Source organism: Sinocyclocheilus anshuiensis, unplaced genomic scaffold (assembly GCF_001515605.1).
Source record: "Sinocyclocheilus anshuiensis isolate Anshui unplaced genomic scaffold, SAMN03320099.WGS_v1.1 scaffold961, whole genome shotgun sequence".
NCBI classification, from domain to species: domain Eukaryota; kingdom Metazoa; phylum Chordata; class Actinopteri; order Cypriniformes; family Cyprinidae; genus Sinocyclocheilus; species Sinocyclocheilus anshuiensis.
The window spans coordinates 1,825,856-1,836,113 of NW_015557049.1; the positions used below are offsets into that span (position 1 = coordinate 1,825,856).

The 10,258-nt window shown below is 35.3% G+C and overlaps 1 protein-coding gene across 1 annotated transcript in view; it reads left to right on the forward strand.

Moving 5' to 3' along the window:
- Nucleotides 1-9,587, forward strand: part of LOC107676372 (protocadherin-15-like) — a gene marked incomplete at its 3' end in the record, with an annotated part of 105,729 nt that extends 96,142 nt beyond the window's left edge. The window contains exons 21-22 of the mRNA XM_016470893.1: nucleotides 6,767-6,907; nucleotides 9,475-9,587. Coding sequence (XP_016326379.1) covers nucleotides 6,767-6,907; nucleotides 9,475-9,587 — 254 coding nt within the window. The remainder of the gene's footprint in view (nucleotides 1-6,766; nucleotides 6,908-9,474) is intronic.
- Nucleotides 9,588-10,258: the final 671 nt, after the last annotated feature.

Sequence of the window (10,258 nt, forward strand, 5' to 3'; positions counted from 1 at the left end):
AAATACTGAGTTAAAAATCATCATATGTGTTCTACTGAAGAAACAAAATCACCTACATCTTGAATGCCTTGGGGGTAAACAGATAAACATCAAATTTTAATTTTTGGGTGAACTGTCCCTTTAAGGTTTGCTAGAGTTAAGACTAGTTAGTAGTAGTACATTCATTCATTTGAATGCATGATTTTATCCCTGGTCTCTTTTGAATTTCTTCATCTGAAGTTTGTATATACAGTAGTGTGTATTACTGCGTATGAGAGTTTAGTCTCCCGCGAGTTTTCCTGTTTACATGTCCCTCCATTAACATGTTAGTCTGCTGTTGTGGATAATTGGTATGTTCTGCACTGTCATTCTCTCTCTGCATCTTTATTTGATTGATCTGACAGAGCCGTTTTATGTTTTTTACCATCTGGAGACCAATCTGGAAATTATGTTTTGTGCTTTCATCAGAGAGTGGAAATATTTATTGGGCTTTAGAATGCAGCCCAGCACGCTTCTGCAACTTTTACAGCTGGAGGGAAACGCAAGGCCATTACAGTATAGCAAAGACACACATCTCTTATTACCTTATAAATTACATAAACAAGGTTATTTGCTGCCTGAGGTTTGGTTTATCTAGAGTGGCAGCGCAAGCCAGGGGCTGGATATGCTCTGAATGCCTGTAAATGTTTATCATCCACAGACTGTAAAACAGAAAGATGTTTTGTGGGTTTCTAGGTCTCCATATGCAGTGTGGATGTGTTGTTAACAGAGTTTATTGGTTGTCAGTAACTCTGGACCACAGTCACAAAAGTTTCAAAGACGCCTGAATGTAGTTAGTGTTTAAAAGTAGTTTTAAAGCGTGTTAATTTGTCTTTTACAACGGCCAAACTTCACAAACAGCTTTACAGCTTCAATTTTTTTCTGCCATGGTCAATTTTGTTCCCGACACTTTCCTCTAAGGGAAACAAAGCTCACAGCAGGGGTTTGTTATACACAGGAAGTGTTTTCAATTGATGTTCAGAAATGGCATTTTCATTAGTGGGTGTTAAAATGAACAGCAATGTTGGTGGTGTTTTAATGTTTCGCTGTGTGGTTGCTACAGTTGTCACAGATGTATTAGCTTTAGGTGCTGCTGGTGATGGTACATTCAAAGGAACAGCAGGGGTGCTGGAACCACTTTTTAGCCCATGTCTTATTCAGTTGAACATTGAGTGATATTAAAATATGAGCCATAAAAATATCCCACACCCGGAGCAGTGGGCAGCCATTTTTACTGCAGCGCCCACTGTTGGGGGTTCGGTGCCTTGCTCAAGGGTCTCACCTCAGTCGTGGTATTGAGGGTGGAAGAGAGCACTGGTCATTCACTCCCCACACATGCAATCGCTGCCGGTACCCAGACTCGAACCTGCCACCTTTGGGCTACAAGTCAGACTCTCTAACCATTTGGCCACGACTGCACCATATTAAAATATGGCCTTCAATGGGTTAATAAAATTGCATATATTGCACAAATAAATGGCTTATATATCCACTACTGTTCAGAAAATCAGGTCGGTAAGATTTTTCAAATGTTTTTGAAAGAATTTTGATTCTTTGATGTCTCTTATGCTCACTAAGGCTGCATTTATTTGCTCAAATGATAATATAAATAAATCAATATTATCAATAATAATATCAATTATCAATATTATTTACATTTTAGAATTTAAAATACATTTTCTTTTAATATACATATATATATATGTTTAGATAATTAAAAAATTATATATTTTAATATATAATTAAAAAGTAATTTATTCCTGTGATGGCAAAGCTGAATTTTCAGCAGATTATTATTATTATCATCATCATTGTTATTATTATTATTATCAGTGTTGAAATCACTGCTTAATGTATTTGTGGAATGTGTGATATTTTTTTCTGTATTTTTTGATACACAAAAAATTCAAAAGAACAGCATTTATTTGAGACAAATCTTTTGTAGCATTATAAATGTATTTATTTATTAGTACTGTAGTGACTAAACATGTCCGTTTTGTTGCCAAATTGGATATTGAGTGGCATGTAGGGATTTTTTTTTTTTGTGAGAAAAAAAAAACAAAAATTTACCACAGTGTAAGTCTTTATTCACTGAAAATCTTCATCTCAAATCTTTCACATCACTATCAGTTCAGACACACAAGATGCCACAGTGTATCTAAATAAATGTGGATATGAATGAGGTTTGAGACGGAGGGCAAGATTTTCAGTGAATAACGATGTGTTTTTATATGACAGGATGAGTCACTTACAGCAGGTAAGAGAGGACACTGAGGGGTGTTTGAGGTGACTCTGAATCCCTCCGTATGAACATCACCGTAGGGGACAGGAGTGTGTCAGAGAGAGGTGTGTGCTGCTGGGAGTCTCTGACACACAGCTTAACCTGAAGGACTCTCACTAGACAGAGACACAACACTGCCTGACTCTGAAGGGTTGAAGTTTTATTTTATTCTTTTTTATTTCAAGAGCGCTGACAAGAGTCAATATAGTCTACTGTATGTGTCGTACTAAGAGTAAAAACAAAAAAAAAAGTACATCCAAAAATAATTATTGAATTTATTTGTGAGAAATTAAGAAAAAAAAAAGATATATTAAAGGTCATAATATTATATATATTGCCAGAGTAAAGCAATGAATAAACAAAAAAGTTACTTTAGAAGTCAGTAAAATATTTGTTATGCTAAGAGAAAAAGGAATAAATCATCTAAAAAAAAATTAAAATTATTTCATTATTTACTTACTCCAAACTCAATTTTTTCTTCTGCGGATTACAAAAAAAAAAATAAAATTCTTTACTAATGTATGGTGATTTTTTGTTTCATCCAATTCCAATCAATGAGTACTAAAGTTTTCAAGCCTCAAAATCAGCACAAAAGCACAGAATGGAACAGAACACAGATATCCTTATGTTTTTGTTTTGTTTAATGTCTAGTTATTCTGGATGTTTTTGTAAAACTCAAATTTTTTTTTTACTTATCTTAAAAACAACTTTGGTCTTCCATGTACTTCTTTGAATAAATGTAAGGAAGACATGAGTCTTCATGTCATATGTTTAAAAAATTGCATCCCAAGTGTCCTATATGGAGATGCATTTTAGCTGGATAAATAAAATATTTATTTCAAAAATTAATATTCATTAAAATTTTAAAAGTTGTTATTTGTATATAATGTTATTTATATGTATGTTCTTTTATTTATATTAAAAAGTCTTGTAAAGAAATACTAATTAAAAATAATTTTTGTTTAGTTTATTTTTTTCTGAAATGTTCATTTTTATTTTTATTTCTGTTAACAAGAAGGTTTAATAACACTGTTTCAGGTATTGTTTGCCAACATGGATGCTGTGTTTTAAGAGACTGTGTCAAGCATAAAATAGTTTTAAAACGTGTCTTGAGACTCCTGCACTCTGTTCCATTCGCATTCTGTCCAGTTTTTTCAAGAACTGTAAAGTATGCTTTAGATTTCAAGCTTGAATTTAAGATAACTTTCAAAATTTTGCTAAAAATTTGAAAAAAATTTTCATGTTAGCCTCTGCTAGCCCTGGCTCATCTGATCCACTGACTTGACCGAAATGTGTGCTCATATTTTATTCTAGCAAGGTTACACGTCTGCAGATCGCAGCCAAGGTTTGTGAAAAATTATAAGAGGATGGCCTCATTATTATGAGTGGCTTGCGTTTGTGAATTTCTTGAGGCTGTTTTGTTCATGTGTGTGTTTATGCGTTTTTGTTTTGATGTCTGGGAAGAATTTTTTTTTTGATGACCCTGGAAGCCCCACTGAAATACCAGATTCATCATTCCGGTTGTGTTGTGAATCACCATGGAGACGTGGAGCGGCTCAATCTCTGTCTCTCTCAGGCATGACTGGAATTAAAGTCAGATAATTCACACTTTGAAAATCCACTTCTCGGAAGCAGCCTTGAAAGAAAAAGTGTGCTGCAGAACAAGGACAGGAAGTGACCGTCCTCATTAGGGTGCCGCTCAAACACAGATGATTACAGTACGAGCAGCGCTGCGTTTCCAGCCCATGCCAGCAAATGAGATAATGATGACACTGTATTCATATGCACGGCTGCAAAGGTCACTGGGTAATGAAAGCTACTCTTTTGCCTTTATGCTGGTTGAACCTCATGTTCTGAGCGTTGACTTCCTTTTATTTGAAAAGATTTAAAGGGATGAGTAATGGACTTCCATCCTTGAAGTGTCACTACAGAGCAGAACAACCAGCAGCCATTAATCATACCGCCAGAGCATGAATACAATCACCAGTCAGAAACTTAATGTGTCCTGCTAATGTGACTGACTCACATTTGAGTGTTAACTTTGACACCCGTTGAAAATGACATTAAACAGTTAACTGATTTTATCCCATATTAACAGGAGCGAGGCCTGTCTAATTTGATAGCTTAACCCAGAGGGAATGCTTCCTTTTCATTTTTTTAGGGTAACTGTACTATTTAGGGCTTAGTTTATACAATATATTTCAATATTACCTTTTTTTTTAAACATATATCGAACAATTAAGATTGTTTTAATGTATTTTTAACCCTCTGGGGTTGGCAAAGGTGCATTTGTCATGCTCAAGGCTACAATTTAAAGTGACTGTTTTCTATTTCAATACACTTTGAAATGTTTTAATATATTGTTCAATTTTTTTATTTCAAATCTTGCACCAAATTTTGAAATATGCATCAGAAGTATTAAAAAGCAGTTTTCAGCATTGATAATAATAAGAAATGTTTCAAATCAGCATATTAGAATTTAAAATTAAAATAGAAGTTACTTTATATTGTAATAATATTTCACAATATTACTGTGTATTGTACTGAAAGGGTTGTGATGGCCTTTAGCTGTGATTGTTTAAATAATACAGCATACCTAGTGCATTTAATGATTCTTTTCATCATAATACTGCATCAAGACTACTGTATCTTTTCGTAACAAGAGATAATAATATTATGACTATTAGCATAAAGTCAGGTTATCTGTGCTTCAAATGCTTGTTAAAATTGAGATTTCTTTGCGGTGTTGTATTGTAATGACTAAGAATCAGATAATGCTACTGCGTGAGCATTTAACTTCTCTAGTACATTCATTCTAGCAGAACTTGCCTGCATTTGTTGTTCTTATTTGGCATCATGACTGGATTTTACACGAGAACCAGGACAGCAGCTATAGTTATACAGTAATGTCAGGTCATCGGATTTAACTTTACTTTCCCTAAACATAGTGGTGTGATCATCTTAACAGAGATTATCGTGGTCAGGTGAGGTAAATCTGTCTGTTTTGCTTTTCCTGTTCATGCCGTCTGCCGTCAAACAGACTACAGTGCTGTTTATTTTCATGGCCTGCTACAGAAGCTGTTAAATTATGCAGTTCTTCTTTAAATAATGCTTTGAAAACATCTTAAAAGAAAAAAAAAACTATAAACTAATTTCTTGGCTGTCAGAGATGTAAATGTGATGTTGTTTCTGTCTCTTTCTACAGCAGTATAAATGACTTTGTATGTTTACCACAGCAAAAAAGCATCAAACATTTATGACGCAGCTAGACGGAAGAGCTGTAAAGTATCAGTAGAATGAGGTGCAGCAGACGATGCCCGAGAGACCTTTGAGGAAGTTCAAACCCACTATTCAAAGAAAAGTCAATCCTTTAAAGGAATAGTTCACTCAAAAATAAAACTTCTGTCATCATCGATTCACCCACATGCCTTCTAAACCTGTATGATTCACACAAATGGAGATGTTTTGCAGAATGTCCAAGCTGTTCTATTCCATACAACATATTTTCAACCGAGGGCTGTCAAGCGCCAAAAAAGACCACCATAAATGCATCAGGAGCATAGAAAACTATTAAAACTAGAAACATCGTTCATGCAAATTTTGAGCAAACGTCAAGTTTGAGGTTGTTAAATGTTTTTAAACGAGGTCTGTTTTGCTTGCCAAGGCTGCATTTGTTTAATATTGTGAAATATTATTACAATTTGAAATAACTGTTTTCTATTTTAATATGTTTTAAAATGTAATTTATTACTGTGATGTAAAGCAGAATTTTCAGCAGCCTTTACTTCAGTCTTTAGTGTCACATGATCCATCAGAAATCCTTCTAATATGCTGATTTGCTGCTCAACAAAACATTTCTTACAGCATATCAATGTTCAAAACAGTTGTGCTGCTGTATATTTTTGTGGAAATATTTTTGTTACATTTTTTTCAGGATTGTTTGATGAATAGGAGGTTTTACTGTCACTTTTGATTAATTTAATTTGTCCTTGCTTAATAAAAAATACTATATTCCTCCAAAAAAAGAAATATTTTGATAGTGTATGGTAGTGTACATTTCAGTGCCATTTGATGTCATTAATGTAAAACTTGAAGTAATGTGTAATTTTAAATGAATAATGACTAATTTCAGTGTGTTCTTCACACAAGATATTGAAATACGTAGGCTATATACTTAATAAAGGCAAATAAGGGCTTTTATTTGCCTTTTTGGAGTTTGAGAGCCACTGATTTCTGTCTTCTTTTGTTGTATGGAAAATAGTAGCTTGGAAAATATTCTGCAAATGATTATGGTCTAATGTCATAGAAAGAATATATAATGAAACCTCTTTTGAAGCAGTGATAGCAATATAATTCTGTAATTATCTAAAAATGTGATGCATAGAATTAAATATAATAATACACTAGCTTTGGTCGTTGATGTGCTCTAGGGATGTGTTGATACTAAACGTGTTGTCTCTCCCTCAGGGTATGCCTGCCAGTAAAGTGCGCTACAGAGTGGATCAGGATCTGTCTCCGTACAGTGGAAGTATCTTTGATGTGGAGACAGACACAGGACGAGTTATCACCAAAGTCAACCTGAATGAGCAGCCCAATGCCGTCTTCAGGGTGAGTCTGAGCCGACAGGCCGTCCTTCTGCTGTTAAACACTTCACTTGTGTGATGTTGAGCGGTGGTGCAAATATGCACACAACTTGAGTTGGAATCCAGGACAGTGTGATTAAAATGAAAGTTTTGTTTTAATTCACAAGAGTTTGTAAAGTACAAGATGGAGAATGAAATGGTTTGGATACATCTGTTTTTGTATTTATGTTAGTATTTGGACATACTAATTTGACTAACAAGTCAAACCTAGACTTTTATGGTAACACTTCAAGGTTTATTTCATTATGCTAATGCATTAGATATCAAGAACTAAAAATGTTCTGAGACGCAGAACATGCAGACAGACAGACAAATGGCAACAGACAGGCTCATTGGGTTTTGTTGGATCATTGTGTTGCCCCTGTACATGACTGAACATGTTGAATTGGTGTTTGTCGGGTCTTGGAATGTCTGAGAAGTGACGTACTGTAATCTGTGTTGTCTGTGTCTGTCGGTGCAGTGTGAATTGGCCTTCAGATAATCAGAAATGGAAATGGTTTGTCAGATGGCCACCAATAAAATACCAGCATGTGACTCATGTAATGTGCCCAATTACGCACATGCATGCCATAGCTATTTGTGTCATACTGTTCTATTAATAAGTCAAAGAAGTATACTGTTGTTACGCAAGACAGCATTGTGCTACTACTTGATAGAAAAGCACAAAACAAACTTTAAAATATTTTAAGACGCAGGGCCCACGACCGATCTAAAGTATACAGATAGAAATGTGTTACCCATTCTAAATGGGAAAGTGCCCAAGCAACATTGCTCAAAAAAAGTTGCCCAGGAAAATTGCTCAAAAAGTTGCCCCGTGTATCATCAGCCTGAGAGTTTAGCATGGTAATATACATGGCAGTATTAATGTGCCTGGTCTTGGCAGAATAGATCTGCTACGCTGCTGCTGCAGCAGAGCAAGTACCGAGACTTGCTACTGCCAATACATCCACAGACATGCTGCTGTGAGCATGTATTGAAATACAGCTACTGCATAACATTGTCACGTTGCACACACACGAGGGACGAGGAGACGCTGGAGGATATGTTGACAAGACTTTATTTACAGGAACCAAGGGAGACGAACTCAGGAAGACGTTCACACGAAGACGTACAACAGCGGACAGAGAACTTGGGACTGGGAACACATTTTATACACACACACAGGAGGAGGGGATGACGAGACACACCTGGGAGCAATAAGACCAAGGGAAACACCTGGGACAAATGAAATAAACTAATCAGGACAGGAACAGGAAACTAACCAAATAAGGGCATGGGAAGGCACATGGGGAGCAGGACACACACAAAACATGGAACAGAGTCTGACAAACATACTGTATATGAAATAACCCCCATATATAACATATTTGAAATTACCCCATAGCAGATCTATACAGGTGGAGCTGGGGAAGGTGGAGGGTTTTTGAAGTGCACTGCAACTGCTACAGCAAGCACTAGCCAAGTGGTTGGCTGTTGATAAGAAAAGAAACCAATCAGCTATGATTAAATCAGATTGAGTTAAGACCTATCGGCCTGCGCTGTCTAAAGTTTCATGACAGAACTTTGTGTTTCTACAGCATACTCACAATGAACCTGTGTACACTTTAGTTGCTGTCTCCTCTACTATGACCTGAATCGATATATAAATTAATTAGCCTAACGTTAAGTGAACTCAAATTAATTTACCTTTGAGCAAATGTTGGTTTTTCTGTGATAGAATGACTTTGTTTGGGAATGAGGGCTGACACAATATTTAATCAATAACATGCACTTCTCAGGATGTATTTTTAAGATTTATAAAAGGACAAATGCAGCATGCATACTTGATGTATACTTTGTGCCACTATTAAGTACCTGATCAAATATTAGACATGTCTGTCTGTCTGTAAAATAATAGATTTGACAGCAAAGTTTTTGTAATGTTTTCATATTCATCTTTACAATAAAAAACTAGTTCAATGACAAATAATGATGTCCGAGATTTTGAAAAAGAGAAATCCTTAAATAAAAATGAGTTGAAGACTTGCACCAATTAATTTTGCATTCATGTTGGTTTCAAACATTTATTTTTAAATGATTGTAGCTTTTTTGAGAAATGAAATGGATTAAATGTACTGTAGAAATGTCCAGTGGTTTGACCTTCAAGTGAAAAGCAATGACACATTTTCCTTTTACCTTGAATACAAATGAGTGTGTCCAACTTTTTCAAACAAGTTTTCAAATAAAAATATGTTTTTAAAATGCCATTGAATTTTAAATGAGTATCAGCAAGTTTTCTTGCATTTACATAAAAAAAAACTGAACTAGCCATGCCATGAAAAGGACAAAATATGTGATTAAAAAAAAAAAACTCTAGCCATTAAGGGGACAGACAGAAGTTTTTCAGTTTATTATATTTTAATACAAAGCTCCACTACATCTTGTTCCTTTTATTAAATATAAAAATATTAGGTATTGAAATTTAAATTCAGACACAAGTCGCTGTCTGTATGAACTGCGTGTTAATGTATTTTTCATGACCTCTTCTCGTAGCTGGTGGTCATCGCCTATGACGACGGAGAGCCGGTGAAAATGAACAGAACTACAGTCGAAATCACTGTGCTTCAGCCCTCCAGGATTCCCATCTTCACCGAGGAAGAGTACAGGTGGGTCCTGCTGTCTATAGAGAGCGAGAGAACAGGCATTTACTTATTTATGACATGTTCTCTTTGAGCTCTGTTAGTCAGAATTAGTTTAGCACATATTCCCCGCAGGCTGATTCAGAATCTCTGCAAGTGTAATGAGTGTTATCTGTTAATATGTGACTCTCAGCGCTGGGAGGTTGGCTCGAGCTGCTCTACCACACTCAAACAACTGTTGTTTTCAAAAGGGCACATCTGCAGCCCATCAGTGTGTTTCCGTGCGGACAATGTAAAGTCTGGCTTAGCATGTTAGGGGGTTTAGAGTTTAATGTTAGAGAAGTGTTTTGTTTGCAATTTTGATTAATGAAGACAGAAAATCTTATGACACTGACAAGGAACACAATTAAATTATAATATTTTTAATTCTTGTTTAGTTTCTAGCTTATAGTTTTGAACCAGTTACCCAGAAGCATTTTTTTATCTGATATCTTGGGTCATGCTAAATTTGACTGACTAAATTTAAACTATTTTGAGTTGTGAAATTGTTTTCAAACTTCTACCAGAGCTTTTATAAAATCTTCTGCTTTATTCTTCTTCTATTCTAAATTACATTGACCTAAGCTAAGACATACACATACACACACACATACATTCAGTTCTGAAGAATGAAAATGCTGTTAATGGAGTTCTGAGAA